Source organism: Nelusetta ayraudi, unplaced genomic scaffold (assembly GCF_046127955.1).
Source record: "Nelusetta ayraudi isolate G7.1 ecotype Tasmania unplaced genomic scaffold, CSIRO-AGI_Nayr_v1 ptg000004l, whole genome shotgun sequence".
Lineage (NCBI taxonomy): Eukaryota > Metazoa > Chordata > Actinopteri > Tetraodontiformes > Monacanthidae > Nelusetta > Nelusetta ayraudi.
Genome location: NW_027466054.1, coordinates 4,832,834 through 4,849,412, shown reverse-complemented (window position 1 = coordinate 4,849,412; position 16,579 = coordinate 4,832,834). Strand labels below are relative to the sequence as shown.

The 16,579-nt window shown below is 43.2% G+C and overlaps 1 protein-coding gene across 8 annotated transcripts; it reads left to right on the top strand.

Moving 5' to 3' along the window:
- rbm47 (RNA binding motif protein 47) lies at window positions 1–15,525 on the top strand. Of its 8 annotated transcripts, none has more exons than XM_076045534.1 (7): window positions 1–172; window positions 8,368–9,226; window positions 9,303–9,630; window positions 10,003–10,026; window positions 10,436–10,642; window positions 12,097–12,320; window positions 12,491–15,525. In XM_076045534.1, the coding sequence occupies exons 2-7, from the start codon at window positions 8,399–8,401 to the stop codon at window positions 12,740–12,742; spliced, it is 1,863 nt and encodes a 620-aa protein (XP_075901649.1). In that variant the 5' UTR covers window positions 1–172; window positions 8,368–8,398; the 3' UTR covers window positions 12,743–15,525. The 8 variants fall into 8 exon arrangements, with proteins under 8 accessions (XP_075901649.1, XP_075901626.1, XP_075901634.1 ...); XM_076045511.1 differs by having other exon boundaries at window positions 10,433–10,642; XM_076045519.1 differs by having other exon boundaries at window positions 1–188; window positions 10,433–10,642.
- The last annotated feature ends 1,054 nt before the right edge of the window (window positions 15,526–16,579 follow it).

The window sequence follows — 16,579 nt, the reverse complement described above, 5'->3', positions numbered from 1 at the left end:
TCCACACTCAAACACTGAGAGTCGGGCGGGTGAGAAGACTCTGCGACTGCCTGTCGACGGACGAGCGGCCCAGCTTTTTCCCCCCACCGCCGGGCGTAGATGTGCTCAGTGACCCACAGGGGCTGAAGAGAAGACCTCTGCGAACGGCTGCGCTCCTCGGTGTGGGATACAGGTACGGCGGTACGGTCGTAAAAACCCTCAAGTCTTCCGACCGAAACGCTCTTCTCTTCTCTTGTCGCTCTGTGATTTAAAACGAGGCCCTTTGACGTATTGCACTCGCAGCATTCGCTTCATGTTCATGGTTTTGTTAGCCGAGAGGTGTTGCCGAGGCCTCTGGGGAACTGTTGATTTGACAGTTTTTTTTTGTTGTTTTTTTGCCTTGATTGAATCTGGCATTCATTCTTGCTTGTGACTCATCAGCGCTGAATGGGAACCAAAATGAGTGGAAAGGGAAAACAAAAAGGCCCTAAACCAATCAGAGATTTCATTGAATGGAGATACAGTTGTTCTCACAATGGAACCAGAGGAACCAGTGGAGTGGCATGACACTGTGTGTGTGTGAGAAAGGAGGAGAATAAAAAACAGTGCCTGACTAGCTGACTGACTTGCATGGCGAGGCTGGTATTGTTACACAAAGGCTTCCGGCTTCTTCATCATATAATATGTGGACTTTTGCCCCTATTGGGAGAAGTGTTTGTTTTGTGGCTGCGTGGGTGCGACCAGAAGAAAATCCAGCCGTCTGGTGTCAAATTTCATCAGTAAATTTGTCATTGTCGTTTTGTTTTAAACATATTTGACGTTACAATCAAAATGTTAAAGTTGTTGGGATATTTTTTGTTTTTCAGAGTCGGGCCTCTTTAATTGCGCCGCTGTGGAAGCCTTAACAGTATTTGTGGAGAGGGTGTGTGTGTGTGTCAAAGTGGGATTTTTGCAAAGCCCGTGTAAGTGCAACTTTAAAGGATTCTGAAAATACAAAGTGGGGCCATGATGCAAATATTTGTGCGGCATCTCAAGCAGCGTAAGAGTCTTTCTCAATTTCCTCTGGCGACGGACGGAGGCCCCCCCAAAGACCTCCAATGCACCGAGCGCGACGCCGTAATTGTCTCGAACAATGTCTGCCGTGGCCTTGGAACAGACGAGCTGATTAGCCCGAGGAATGTGTTTGCCAAGGGAAGAAAAGGCTCTTTCAGCTAGCCGTAAAGCTAAAGCTAAAGCTAAAGCAGATGAGAAGTAATGACTCATTAGCCGTGCGCTGGGACTTATGTCGCAAACCGCCGCTGACCTTTTTGCTCCTGACATTCGAACGCAAATCCCCAGAATGGCGTTGAAAAGCTCAGTGTTTATAATTAGTCCTCTTAAATAAAGTCTTCGTCGAGGGCAGCGGCATTCAACTCGATTCCCAACCTACTGTTTTAAAACTCGGTCCTGTTTTTTCTTTTGAGTGGGCAAATGTGAGGGTCCTGAATGCAGGGTTGGTGGTGGCTGTGGTAGGGAGGGGGGGTCTGGTGGGCTACTCAGATTCAATGGAGTGGAATCACCCAGCTCCAAAGTTGGGGTGAAGTGGAGGCAGTCACTTGCGCACTCTGTCTGACCTGAAATTCTTCAAGCCAGTTTCACTTTAAAGGGCTCTCCAGCGCTGAGGGAGGCCTGGACATGAAGTCCCCTCCTCTCCGCTCATTAGCCTCTCCAGCTCCTCTTCATCTGCTCTTTGAAACCCCACCCCCATGCTCGCCCACCCCGTCTCCAGAATCATTGCCCCCGCCACCCCGCCCGCTCCCACCCCGCCTCTGCACCTTTTCCTGGTTTCTCCGAGCCCCCGTCCCCCTCCCCTCCTCTCCCCTCCTGCCGATCCCCTTTGAGCCTGAGTGAACCAGAGGAATGAGGGCGACAGGTACATAGCGGAGGGAAACGGAAGAGAAGTACACAGAAAGAAACAACAGGGGCTCAAATTTTGGAAAAATGTGGGGCAGATTAGAGTAGCGGGGGGGCGGGGGGGGGACTGCTGCTACTCGCTGGGACGTTCACAGCTGCAACGTCTGAAAGGATGAAAGAATTGAAAGAATCTAATAAAAAGGTAGATAAGTGTTAATAAAATATGAGTTCACGAACTATTGTTAAAATGTGTTACTAAAAACACGCAGTGACTGAAGCTAACATTTTTTTTTTACATCTCTTGTGTACCACTGCCTATCCAAGAGACTAACATTGTTTTTAAAATGGCCAAGCTTTAGTTTTCATAGCATTAAAATGGTAAATGTGCATTTCAAGCTAAACCAGAAATGTACCTGGCCAGTGCTAATATGTCAGGGGTACCGTGGCGCCACTGATTGGGGCACCAGTACTGGTCAATAATGAACATAAATCCAGCATTTCTTTTAGCTCGTGCGTGATTAGAACCAAATTCACGTTATGTCTTTAATCAGCTCCTCGTCACGGGACGGACGAGGTCTCTGTAAATCTTTTGAAGGTTAATCAGAACCCAACAGTTTGGAGTTAAGACCCAAGAGTATTTCACAAAACGCAAGATTAAAAGTGTCACCCCAGCGTCTGCCAGCAGATAACAAGGGCAAAGAGGGTCACAGAGGTGCTTTACGTATCAGTCTACAGCTTTCTGTACCCTCTGTCTCTGTGGTTTGTAATCTGTTTTTCATTCACTCACAAACACAGAGGCTGGTGTTCCACCAACAACCCGTTTAACTGAACTGTGTGAAAAGCAGTTGGAGGACATTGTGTGTCAAGCAGCGGTTTAGTTTGTACTTTCACTTGGTTTGGTACGTACATCGCTTGTGGCTCATAATCAGCCACATTTTCCTTCTCGCTAAATTACTCCTGATGAATACAGCGTAAGGGTGCAATAGTTCTGACTGAGCTGAAGCTGTCAGCGGCAGGAGAGATGACAAGAAAAATCCCAGCAGGAAGCGTTTCTGAGCCCTTCCTTAAAACACTTTTATGGGCTTCTGAGATTGTGAGAGAGGAACCGCTTCCAGGAAGGCACAGCGTGAGACGACAGTACGGTATAATCCTACCGCCAGTATCACTTCACTGAAATCAACAGCACTGAACTCTGGTCTTGTGACATCGCTACTCATTTACTTATATGGATGACTTTTCAATAGGAGATGGCAGCCATTCAGGCTGTCAGGCCGAGACACTGATTACCAGCGCCGCTTTATTGCTGACTTTATTCCTGTTTCAACGTTTTGACTATGCGGCAGATTCCACTGTGTGTGTGCGTGTTTGTGTGTGTTTGTGTGTGTGTGTGTGTGTGTGTGTGTGTGTGTGTGTGTGTGAGAAAGAGACATAAAAAGCTTTTAAAAAAGAAATAAGTACTTTAATGGTTGGTTCAAAGTATCACAAGCGTTGAAATTAATTTCACGTTTACTTAATGCCTAATCTATTCTCATTAAAAAACTAGCAGAAAAATACATTTACCCTTGACAAACAAATCGAACATTGAGCCCTGAATGTTTTGATTGGCTTGCTTATTTGTAACTTGCTTTTTTTGTTCTTTGCAAGTGGGCTTTTTTTTCAAAGCCATCTTAACATCCCAGCTTGCTTCTGCTCATGACAAATGATTTCAGGGGACAGGAGCAATGATTAAAGGCCTGTGGATGGTGAATGTTTTTCCTCCGTGCTGCGAGCTGGGTGGTTAACCGGTGACCTGATGGACTCGTGGTGGCGCCGAGCGTTCACGGGAACACCTGACCCCTCTGAGGCGTGTCCGAGTGCTGATTGGCTCTCACTAATGATTGACACCGAATCTCTGACTTGGGTTGACCCCCGTTTGGCTCGTAAAGGGAGCGCTGATGTTTCTAATCTGTAATCCTGTTTCGCTACACTGTCCACCTTCTTAACTTCATACCTGCGATGAAAACTTTATTTTTTAATCTTCGCATTCACATCGTTTTTACACACACACCTTTATGGACGCACCTTTTTGGTGGTCGCTGTTCGTTACAGTTGTAAATGGATTACTGCAGTCTGTCTCTAGCATTGGTATGTTAATCCCTTTACATTGTCTATCCATCACTCTCTGGTCTTTGTGCTAACCAGACTTTTTTTTTCTCCCCCTCGTGTGTTTACTCAGTCGTTAAGGAGTGGAGTAGGTTTCAATGGCAGCTGAAACTGCCAGCCCACTCTGGACCTATCGCATGGGTCCTTCTCAGTCTTTTCCCCAAAGAAGTGTTTTTTAGGCAGAAACTTTCTTGCTGAGCTGTGTCCTCTTATCCCCCCCCCCACCCATGAGCCCCCCCCACCCCCACCCCAACCCGACATTCACCTCTATCTGCTCTCTTGACTGCCCAGGAAGGTGTATTGTTTGCTTAAGTTAAGCTCTGCTTGGGGCACGCTCTCTGTTGAGGGGAAAAAGGGGGAGAGGGAGAAGAAAAAAAACAGCAGATATACGCATACCTGACAACACATATACAAATGCAATCGCAGTATGGCGCTGACCTCGCATAAATCAGTTGGGTTGTCGGGCTCCCAGTCATGGATTTTCAAATGTCAAAGTGTGAGAGCGACGTGAGGAAGCTTTCATAACCCAGTCTGAAGGTTTCCTGTCGTTTCTTTGTCTAGATTTCTGCACCTCTCAGCAGAAAAAAAAACGGTATTGCACAAAGAAACCAAAATTGCTTTTCTTACAATCACCTGATTGTGTTCTTGAATCTGAAGTCTGCAGGCTGAACTGCAACTGCAAGAATGATCAACAGATAAACAGAGCAGTGATGGCAACAGTTGGAAGAAAACTAGGGGTTCAGTAGTTAATTACACCCCATAAAGCACAACACCAGCTTCCTTCACTCAGAAGATTTGCCCTTTAAAAATAATCATGCAAACTAGCTCCACCCTTATCAGCTCCTGTTGCCTGTCAGTTTGGCTCTGTTTGTGTGTGCGTCTGTGCACGCCCCGTGTGCGCGCAAGTACCGAGGAGGCCGGCCTCTTGCGCTCAGTGCCCTGCTGTACCTGTCACTCATGGAGGTGGACTAACACACATCAGGGAAGCGGGCGGGCCGAGCTGCAGAGCGTCGTGAAGCAACAGGGGTAATTTCCTCCGATCTTACCGCTTCTCTGCTTCTCCTTCCTCTTCTCTCCTCCACAAACATCCCAACCGCTGCTGTGTCGTCCCTGGGTTTTTTTTTCTGCTCTGTGTAAATCTCACTTCCTACTTTCTCACTCTCCGCGCCTTGTTATGGAGCCTTAAAGCCAAGACTTTTAACTGTTGAGCAACCGTGCCTCCTGTTGTCTTCTCTGTTGCTCTTTCTATTGGCCGTCTTACAACAGGGTCGGAGCACTGTGGCCATCATGGATCCTCCTCGGTTGTTAGGGGCAGCCGGGTAGATGCTGTGCCCTGATCTCCTCCACGTGCTCGCTTTGTGTGTGTGTGTGCGTGTGTGTGTGTGTGTGTGTGTGTGTGTGTGTGTGTGTGTGTGTGTGTGTGTGTGTGTGTGTGTGTGTGTGTGTGTGTGTGCGTGCAGCAGCGAAGGCGGCATCCTTAGGGCTGTTTAGCGGCCTGGATCAGTGTCACTCAGGATCGAGACGGCGAACTGAGAGACGCATTGTTCCTCAAATGTTTAACACACACTCCCGGGATTGCTTTGCCTCCTAATCTGCGACAAATTAGCGGGCCAAGGAGAGAGGTTTGCTGGCTTAGAGATTTCTGAAAGGATCCGCCGGTGCTCCTGAGAGGAACACATGACGAAGTTGTTCAGAGTTGGGTCGGCCACGTTGAGAAATGAAACATTCCTCCCTCTCATTTCAACCTGTGACTAAACTAAGCTCTCGTAATACCTCCTCATGTTGCTAAAGCTAAATGTGACATTTGTCCGCTGTCGTCGTGTAATAAGAGGTGTTTCTCCACTTGCACACACTTGATACACAGCGAATCAGGTGCCTCCATCGATCATAAACAGAGTGGAATGGCTCATCTCCACCCGCTATAACAGGAACACTTTAACTCGACAGCTCGGCGATGTTAGCCAGCAAAACTTTGGCTCCTTGACCTGCGCAGCGCACACGGTTCTAGGACTCTTGTCCCATTCAGAGTTCACAACCTTTGAACCAGAGAAACTGGTTCAAAGGTCTAAACGTCTGTCTGAGCCCTGAAGGTTTATGCAGATCATGATTTACCAAAGAGTTGAGGAGGAAAAGAAATCCTCCGGCTGTTTTTCTGGCATTCCTCACTTGCCAACATCTTGGGTGTCGTCTGTAAATCTTTGCACCTTCTGTGAGCAGAAGCTGTGATTTGTCTTCGCTTTGGTTAATCATCCACCTGTCGCTGCCTTGGTTTTCCTCGCCTCACTGTCTTGATCGCACGCAGACACTTATTGACTCTTTACACTCGTCCCACATGTGACAGAGCGCGACTGACACACTCGTGACAAGCTTACGCCTCCAAATCTGTTTTGTTTATTTCTCTTTTCATATTCTCTATTTTCTGCACCGCCTCTTGTTTTTAAGAGGTTGAAAAGCTGCTTTCTTTTCTCAAGAAAAAACAAATAATTTGCAACAACAATTGGACTTCGAGAGGGCACATGTGCTAATCGTGACATGTCTGTCACACTGATTGAGGTGATTTCCTAAATCCTGGTCAGCAGTATCCTTACTGCTGACCAGGATTTAGGAAATCAGTTTCAGGGGCCAGGAAGTAGGTCATCTCACTCAGAGACCAAACACTGAACACATCACATTCTTGACGCAAAACAAAACGTACAGTTGACAGAGTTTAAGGACTGTGAGTGTTGACCTCACTGTTTCACATAGCTCCATTTTATCACCAAGCCAGAACTCCCTGAGTGAATATTGTCCCCACTTTGTCATCAGTCTGCCGAGATAAGACTGATAAGAGATGGAGCCATGTTAGCACTACACACAATGGAAGGAACAGAGGGAGGGCACGTCCAAGCTGTGGAAGCAGGCTACTGGCACAAGCCCTGAGTGATGATCTTTTCTACTTTGTTTTGCGATAACTGTGATCTAAAAGAGCAGGATGACATGCTTCACACCTCCTGTCATGCTGACCTTCTGTATGTCAACAAGCAAAAACCAATAAATAACAAGAAAAAAAACATTTTGTACTTGCCTAGCCCTGCCACTGGGGCTTTATTGTATTTGCAACAGTCAATCAATGCAAGTAAGTATAGAGTTTCAGAGTTTAAAGAGTTTCAGTTTCATACAGTGTGTTAGTGTTGATCTTGCAGGGCAAAATGTCGAAGATATTTGTTTTTGGTTTGGTTTATTGTTTGAATATGGTCACCAGGAGAAGACTAAGTCTAATTAAAAAAAAAAAAAAAAATCTAATGTCTGCAAGACTGGAACAAGGCTCATAGCGTGCATATTGCATGTGATTGGTGTGTAGGTCAGAGGGATATCACGTCACTTTAGATGATTGACTGTGTTACCATGGTTGCTTGGCTTAGGTGCGTTTTAGTGCTTTGTTGACTGGTATGGTTATCGCCATTCCACACGCACACACGGGCATGCACACACATTTATTTATATGATCTACGACTACATGATGTTTAGCTTAACAGGAAATAGTAGGCTTTATAGTCCGCTGTGATTGGTTGTCTTAGTGTACTCAGTGTGGAGCTTTGGGGATTTAAGAGACTGTGTATTTTTCCATTCTGGCAGTGTTGGAAAATAACACAGTAAGAGGTTTATGCTTAGGAAGCCGATTTCTGATTGTTCTCTGTTCCTTTTATAGTACTGCTACTCTTAATGAAATGACACATACAGAGAAATGTGATGAATAACATGCCAATATACTATATACTCATCCTTAGTGTGACAACAGCAAGTGTTTTTGCACCACAGGTACATGTAAGTTAATATGTTTAGGTGAGTGTAGGGCTTTGGTCACAGTATGTAGTCTGTGAGGGTCAAATGTTAAACCAAATTCCTCATATAACTTAACTCCAGCTTACTAAACTTCAGTTAAACGCGCGCGCACACACGCACACACACACGCGCGCGCGCGCGCGCACACACACACACACACACACACACACACACACAAAATCATAATGAGCATGTGACTGAGTTGCACTCAGTGAACTTTGAGCTGAAGGTTTCAGGGTTTATAGCCCTTATTTCCCTGTGATAGGGGTCGGAGGTTAACAAGAATCTCAAAAACTCAACAAAACAAGGTTGTAAAACCATTGATATGAGAGGGAGCTCAATGATTTTATTGTTACAGCATTTTCTACAGTCTGTCAGATCGCATGTGAGGGCTCTGTGGGTTATCTCGGAAATGATCATATCCGTAAAAATAGTCATCACTGTTTCTCCAAGCAGTCGTTCAAGGGTTTACATTGCGATAGCCCTAACCTTTGGATAAATCAGTAAACTTGTTTGTCTTTCTGTCCTTAGGTACCAGATCTGATTGGATGGTTTTGTCAGAATGACAGCTGAAGATCCTGCTTCTTCCTCTGCCATGAGTAGCAACACTGCCCCATCCAAACCCTCTGGTGCCTCACACCACTCTTTTCATGGACAGATCTCCGTCCCTGAAGGTGTTGCAGGTGCTCCAAATGAGCCGGCGCTAGTTGCATTAATGGAGCGTACCGGCTACAACATGGTACAGGAAAATGGCCAGCGTAAATATGGCCCTCCCCCTGGGTGGAACGGCCCTTCACCGCCACGGGGATGTGAAATCTTTGTGGGCAAAATCCCACGGGACGTTTACGAGGATGAGCTGGTCCCAGTGTTTGAGTCTGTTGGACGCATCTATGAAATGCGGCTGATGATGGACTTTGACGGAAAGAACCGAGGCTATGCTTTTGTTATGTACACAGAGAAACACGAGGCCAAGCGGGCTGTACGTGAGCTCAACAACTATGAGGTGCGACCTGGGCGGCTGCTGGGCGTCTGCTCCTCTGTGGACAACTGTCGTCTTTTCATCGGCGGCATACCCAAGACCAAGAAGCGCGAGGAGATTCTGGAAGAGGTCTCCAAGGTGACAGAAGGAGTTCTTGATGTGATCGTGTACGCTAGTGCAGCAGACAAAATGAAGAACCGAGGTTTCGCCTTCGTAGAGTATGAGTCGCACCGTGCAGCTGCAATGGCTCGCAGAAAGTTGATGCCTGGACGCATTCAACTTTGGGGCCACCAGATCGCAGTGGACTGGGCCGAGCCGGAAATCGATGTGGACGAAGATGTAATGGAAACAGTAAAGATCCTTTACGTCAGAAATCTTATGATGGAAACCAGTGAAGAAACAATCAGACAGGTTAGACTGCTTGTGGTTCTCTTGGGCCTTTCAATTGTCCGATCACATTAACCAGTTGCCTGATTTTTCCAACCAGGTTTTCAGCCAGTGGAACCCTGGGTGTGTTGAAAGGGTGAAGAAAATTCGTGATTACGCCTTTGTCCATTTTAACTCCCGGGATGATGCCGTCCAGGCAATGGACCACCTAAATGGCACAGAAATAGAAGGCTCCTGCATTGAGGTGACGCTGGCAAAACCTGTGGATAAAGAGCAGTATTCACGGCAAAAAGCCTCCAAGGGGGCGACGGCTGCCCCAGAGGCCACCCAGCAGAATTACGTTTACCAGTGTGACCCATACACATTGGCCTACTACGGTTATCCCTACAATACCCTTATCGGACCCAACAGAGACTACTTTGTCAAAGGTTAGAATTCCATTTTTTTTTCTTTCTTTCTTTTTGCCTTTGTAGACAATCTGTTACAACACAAAAGAATAACTAGCCATAAATAGCCATTAGTAGGGAACTAATAATTTTTCAGATGTGATAATGACCAAGATATCTTAGTTTACTCTTTCATGAAATTGAAATTGTTTGTAAGAATTTTTGAATCTTCAAAGTGATGAGATTGTATCTTTAAATTATTGCCGTAGTTGAAAGGAAAAGACGATACAAGGTGATGGACTAATGAATGCTAATCCCATTACGTTTGTGATTAATTATATTTGGTTATTGGGTGGAAGCAGGAAAATCTATTTGACTTTCAACAATCATTGTGTTCTGGTTTTCTCTTCAAAGGATCCCCAATGATACAGAACAATGGTAATCCCTCATATCCTTGTTCTTACTTATACCTTTAATGAACAATTTGCTTTCTTCATATATGACAAACTATTCATTTTCTAACACCATCCTTTTCCTGCTCTGCTGCCACCGCTGTTTCATGCTGGGTTGTTAAAAGAGATAAGAACACGGCTAACAGTTCTGAGTTATGGTTCACAACTCTGGGAACCAGCCTTTAAATGTCAAAGAAAAAACTGGAAAAAAAAAAATCATGTGCACAGGAGAAAATGACAAAGCGTCCATAATTCAGTGCAACAGGCCAATGAAAGCTGAGGAACCTTTATTGCTTCCCCAGATCTAATATCTTGAAGAGACATTGTATTGATGTCCAACCCCCCTGCAAGGTCCAGAACAAAACCCCCTTTTATTCTTACTGTATCTTAAGCAGGTACTATGCGAGGTCGTGGTCGTGCTGCCACAGGTAACCGTACCCCTGGACCACGTGGGTCCTACCTGGGGGGTTACTCTGCTGGTCGTGGCATCTACAGCCGCTACCATGAGGGCAAGACCAAGCAGCCCGAAAAGCCCTATGAGTTGATGCCCAGTTTGGAGCTTGCTGCCTCTGTCAACCCTGTTGGCATCAAGCCTGGCACAAGTCAGTGAGATAGATCCATTTTGTTCCAATTCTTCCCCATCTCAAAAGTCTTCACTAAAACTAAAAAATTCGGGTTGGGTAAAAATTAAACACTTTGTAGTTGTTGCTGGATGGTCAGGCACAAAAGGACTTCATAGTTCAGTATTGTTATGAATGCAAGCACAAGAAAAAGTAATTTTGGTCCTTTCCAGCATGACCAGAAAGTAACAGCTATATTTCTTTCCAATTCTTTTCTTTCCTACAACAACTCTACCTCAGATCTTCAGACACAGCAGTACAACACCATGGCAAAAAAAAAACATTTGTTTGGACCACAGCTTTACATGATTTTTCTTTGGTTTATCAAAGAACAACAACTAGAAAATAAAAGATACCCGCTGCCACTGGATATAAACTTCATGAGTTTTATTCTAAGGGGCAGTGTTTCCAAATTACATGAAAATGCTGCTGCTGTGTTAAGAGAAGATGGAGTTGGATTGAAAAACTAGTGGAGGACAGATAATCAACCAATCTTTTCCGTGTCTTTAACAAATCAGTTCAAAGATAATACCAGTGTTCTGTAAGTATTTTGTCCAGCCACTGCCTCAATCATTCCATGATATGACCATGACTGTGTACTGTATCTGTAAACTATTTATGTAGGGGGATAGACCGACCTGATTTTAACATTGAACCTCTCACTTTCAAAATGACACTGAAAAACAAAAAAAAAACAGAATAAAAACAAAAAAAAAACAGAATAAGGTTTGCTCTCCGAGCAAACATTATTCTGTGTTTCCAAATTCCCGGCAGGAAACAGGAGGAAATGTGATGTACCAACACCAAAATTTCAAACAAAATTGAAACAGAAAACAAAATGGCTTGGGGGACACACTGGTATTAGCCTTTGATTTTAACGGTTACACTAAACACAGAAGGCATTTAACTAACCCAATGGTTAACTAATCATAGACAACATACATTATTAATTATTATTATTATTATTGTTATTAATTATTATTACAACAATTATTATGTTTTGGGACTACAGGTCAATTGTATTCATATCTTTGATGCTACATATAACCACAACTTTTATGGTTCAGGTCCTGAACGGCAGGTACTGAGTGGACCTTTTGTCAGAACAATGACAGACATTGTGTTCCGTGTGTGTCCGTGTGTGCGCGCTTGTGGGTGTGTTTAAGCACTGATGTTAATCCACACTTGTCCGCATTATAATCCGAATCACACCCTGTCCTATCAACTTGTTTACTTTTTCCATTTTCCCATCCAGTGTGTGTCTCTTTGTTCCTTGTTGTTTCATACGTTTCCTTCAGATCTAGCACGCCTCTTTCTCTTTGACAATGAACGCTTGTCTATGTCCTAGTGTGTTAACCATATTTTGCAACAAACTGGGGTCTGCATTAGATCACTCGAGTATCCGAGCTCTCATTGTCATATTTCTTTAAATGCAGTGGCATTGCAGACGCTGGGCGGGCAGTACCCAGTGTTCAGTGCAGCTCCTGCTGCTGCAAAGCTGATGGAGGAGGGGAAGATGCACACAGTAGAGCACCTCATCAACCCTCTGGCCATGCAACACCCCGAACACTCCAGCGCCACTGCAGCTGCTGCTGCTGCTGCTGCTGCTGCTGCTGCAGCCACAGTCCTTCCTGCAGTCTCCACCCCTCCACCTTTCCAGGTATGCATACAGCACTGTTATATGATCTTAAAAGGGAAATCCAAAATAAAATCTTTTTGTTTTTTATCAATTGGCTGGCCTGGACTGGCTGTTAAAACTCCATTAATGCTTAAGAATATTCTTTATGTATTAACAATATCCCAATTTTCTTTTTGCTCGTCCAATCCAAGGGTCGTCCAATCACACCTGTCTATGCCATGGCCCATAACGTGCAGCGTATCCCTACAGCCGGGGGCTTGTATGGAACTGGCTATGTCCCCATTGCAAACTATGCCGCCAACACAGCGGCTCTGGCGGCTCTGCAGAAGAACGCGGCAGTGGCGGCTGCGGCGTATGGTGGCTACACAGGCTACGCCATGCCTCAAGCCTTCCCTGCAACAGCCTTCCAGCTGCCTATCCATGATGTCTATCAGACATATTGATTGTGCCGGAGTATACTCAGCCTCCACGGTGTGCCCTGTTATGAGGAGACATCACTTGAACTCATTAACGCTCGAAAAGAATGTCTTTTTATGCAAGTATCCAGAGAGCAGACAATGAAAATGACAGTGTGTATGTTCCACTTTCCATCGTCTGTCAGCCACATGCCAGCCTTAATATTGCACACTTGTAAACTGACACACCATGAGCATTAGGAGGAAACCTTTGTTTTCGTAGCCACTATCGGCCCAAATAATTAACAAGCATTGTTCAGAGTCACGTCTCTCTTTTCACCCCGTCTGACACCGAAGAATTGTTAAAGTATTTACGATGAAAGTACCCAACTGTAGGTAAGGCTCTATTCTCAGTTATATTCTTCAACCATTTGAAAGGTATTTGTTCGACACCATCCCTAAACAGTCAGAAGATGTAGAAGTTGACTTTTAAGGTTCGACAGAAACTACTGACAAAGAGAGAACTCCAAAGGCTATTTTGCTAGACTTTTTCTAATTTGTTTTTTTCCCATTAGTATTCTAACTAGTGCTATGTTCTGTGGGTAATGCTGTCCGTCCATGCTGGCTGAATGTGTAAGCTGTGCTACAAATGTGTCTATATGGTACTGTTTTGGTATATTTACTTTTGTTTGTGTTTTTGGATGTTTTAAATGAAGGTTGTAAGTTTTTTTTTTTTTTTTTTTTTTTTTTTATCTTAGACTAGTTTGCTGGCTCTCTTTATTTTTTGGAGTACGTATGGTTTGGTGTGAAGAAATGTTGCCTGCTAAATAATATTATTCTAACTAGTTTGGGAAACAAAAGAGGAGGAAACCTGGAAAAGTTTGTCTCCCCCCAAAAATGGGCAACTTGGTTAATGTGTAAGCCTGACAGACAGCGACAAGGTGGAACATAGAGATATTTTCTGTCCTCAGAAACTGCTGAGAGGGTACTAAGACTGAACCGTTTGTTGTTGTTTTTTTTTTATGTGTAACTTTATTCATATTTTTTGGGTAATTGTTTGACTTTTGAAAAGTGAACAAATATGGACAGAACTGAGAGACAGCTTTCTGCATTGGAGTGGAGCATTCAGGCACTGAAAGGGCTCCCGTATTTACCAGTGCTTGTCAAAAAAAAAACAAAAAAACCTGAAAGCTACTACTACGCCATTCTTGTGGTCTCTCAAAGATTGTGCCTCTCTACTGTGCCTGCATTTGCATTATATATGTGCCATCCCTTTCACTGTGCCTTTCTGATGAAGCTAAGCCAGGCCGGCACAATGAGGAAGACTCATGAAAGCAAATTTGTGGTAAAACTGTATTGTGGGTTTCTATCTCTGCAGTTAGATGCAATGAGCCTTCCTCTCAGCTTGAGTCTCCCCACTGAAACCTGTGGCATTAACACTCCTTATGTATTCTCATCATTTCTTGTCCAACTGTGCTTGACCAAGGTGCACTTAAAACGTATTTATAAAAAGGCAAGAGATTGTGTCTTTTAGATACAAAGACATATACACAGAAAGAACCTTGCAGGTTCTTTACCTTGCAGAAAGAACATAAAAAACCCGCAAAATAACCCTTATGAATGTTTTGTAGGCACTTTTTAAAACTCTGCAGTGTAATGAAAGCAAGTGTGAAGCTGGACTCAGACTAACTGGAGCAATACCTCAAGCTGAATTACCACATAGCCATGCATGTATGTGCCACAGTGCAAATACACACACTCAACATAACAGATGCAAGCAGCTGCTCTACATGAAGTCACACTCCACAGCCATTAAAAAAATAAAAAAAATAAAAAAATACATTTAAGAGTTGCAAAACATTTGATTTCTGGTTTGCGTGGATCAACCAGTTCTGCTAGCTCAGAATTTTCTTATCCAGTTTCTTTTTATTTACTATGTAACCTATTGTCATGTTTTTAAATAGCTTTGTATTGACAAAACATGATCATTCAGTGCATGGCCTGAGTTTTGATATTGTGAGTAAGATCTACAACATAATTTTGAATGTGGTCTGTTCCAGGAGGCTAAAGTAAAAAGGCTATCCTTTAGCAAACAAGAAATATTTAAGTCTCATCTCACTCTGTCATCTATATTTGGCTTCTACTTTTGTGATGTTCTTTTATGATGGCAATAAGTCAGAATATATTTAATATATGCATTACATGTTTGTGTATGAAGTAAGAAGAAAAGGTATAATATATTATTGAAACATGTTTTCTTTCTTTATTTCCAACTTTTAGGGATAAAAGTCAAAATAACAAAAGTAGGGTTTTCTTTGGTCAATGTGTTGAATGGTTTTTAAAATTCAGGTTAGTGTTTTTGCTTTGTACTATTTCTTTTTCTTTTTTAAACTGGATTTGATGTTGTGGGTTGAAGCACAGAGAACTATTGGTTATAGCAGCAAAGATTATATGAAAAATGTTCAGTTTTGTGTGTGTTCACATGCCACATTGAACTGCTGGTGCCAGACTCAGAAAAATGTCTTTGTAATGTTTTTCACGTAAAAGTCTTGCTTTTGTTCTCTATCGCCTGCATTTCACCCACACACGACAGCATAAGGATGAACTCCTTCTGTTTATTGTGTTAGTGTGTGGAACCACTTATACCTAGTTTAACATATGTTTTAACATTAAAACTAGAGTGTGCCTTATTGCCAAGATGTGCCCTTTACTATACCTTTGTAGACCTATGAAGATGTTTTTATCTAAAAGTTTGTTATAAAAAAAAAAGTTGTTCAGTCTTGTTATATTTATAGTGACAAAGTAGGTAAATAAAGCATTTTCAAAAGGAATATGATATGGTGTTGCTCATTGATTCCATTTTTCTTTTCTTTTTTTATAAGTCATAAGACCTTTGGACACATTAACCATTCTTGGGGTTCAGAATGAATCATGGCAGAATGGAAAATGATCAAGTGTGTGATGGTGGCACCAGAGAACTTTGAACTGACCTCACCCAATATTTGAACTCATACAAGAAGCAATATGGCAGGGCTAAGAGAGATCCCAGTGTTTGGAGAGTCTTTCATAAATCCCTTTGCAGCAGGTCAACTTTACTCCAGAAACATGTTGTTCCCCTGTGGATACGTGGTGGTGGGGAGCAGAGTTGTTTTAAAACAAGTAGCCTGCTGGACAAGAAAGCTAAGGCAGTCACAGTTACAAGGAGTGGAGAGGAGTTTTCTAAAATGTCAACGCCAGTCAGCCAGCGACTTAATCACTATATGGGGCACTGGGTTTTCAAGAGTAATATTTGAACTTTTAAATTATATTAGCATGCGATAGAAAGCTAGTTGTAGGCTGTTTTATGGAATATGCCCTTAAACTTCGGTCAATCTTTCAACAACTCGCCAATTTTGCTACGCAAATGGAATAGAAATGAAAATTGTAATATAAGTTACAGCGAGTCAGAGTCAAAGGATATAGTCTACCAACATTGCCATCTAGTGGTTTCAGAACACAATGATCAGTAAACCAACGAGCGCCACAGGTTTTTCCACTTGGCAGCCATGTTAGCACGTGAGACTTCGCTGCAAAAAATATAAATGGTATAAAATAAGCTAGGCCGTGATATTCCTTCCGTGAAATTGAATTGAATGTGGAAGTAACATTAAATGGTTCAGATAAAACAAATTAAAAATGCAATACAAATATTATAATACTACACTAAAATTACTTATGTAAGTAGGCACAAAAATCAGATTAAAAAAACAAAACAAAAAAAAACAACTAGATACGATTATTTAAACAATACATGATGTAGATGTCGGTGATGACGCCGAAAGGTCCGTGCGTTGGCTTTCTCTCACTACAGTACCCATGATGCTCAGTAGTGAGCTGTGCGGCACT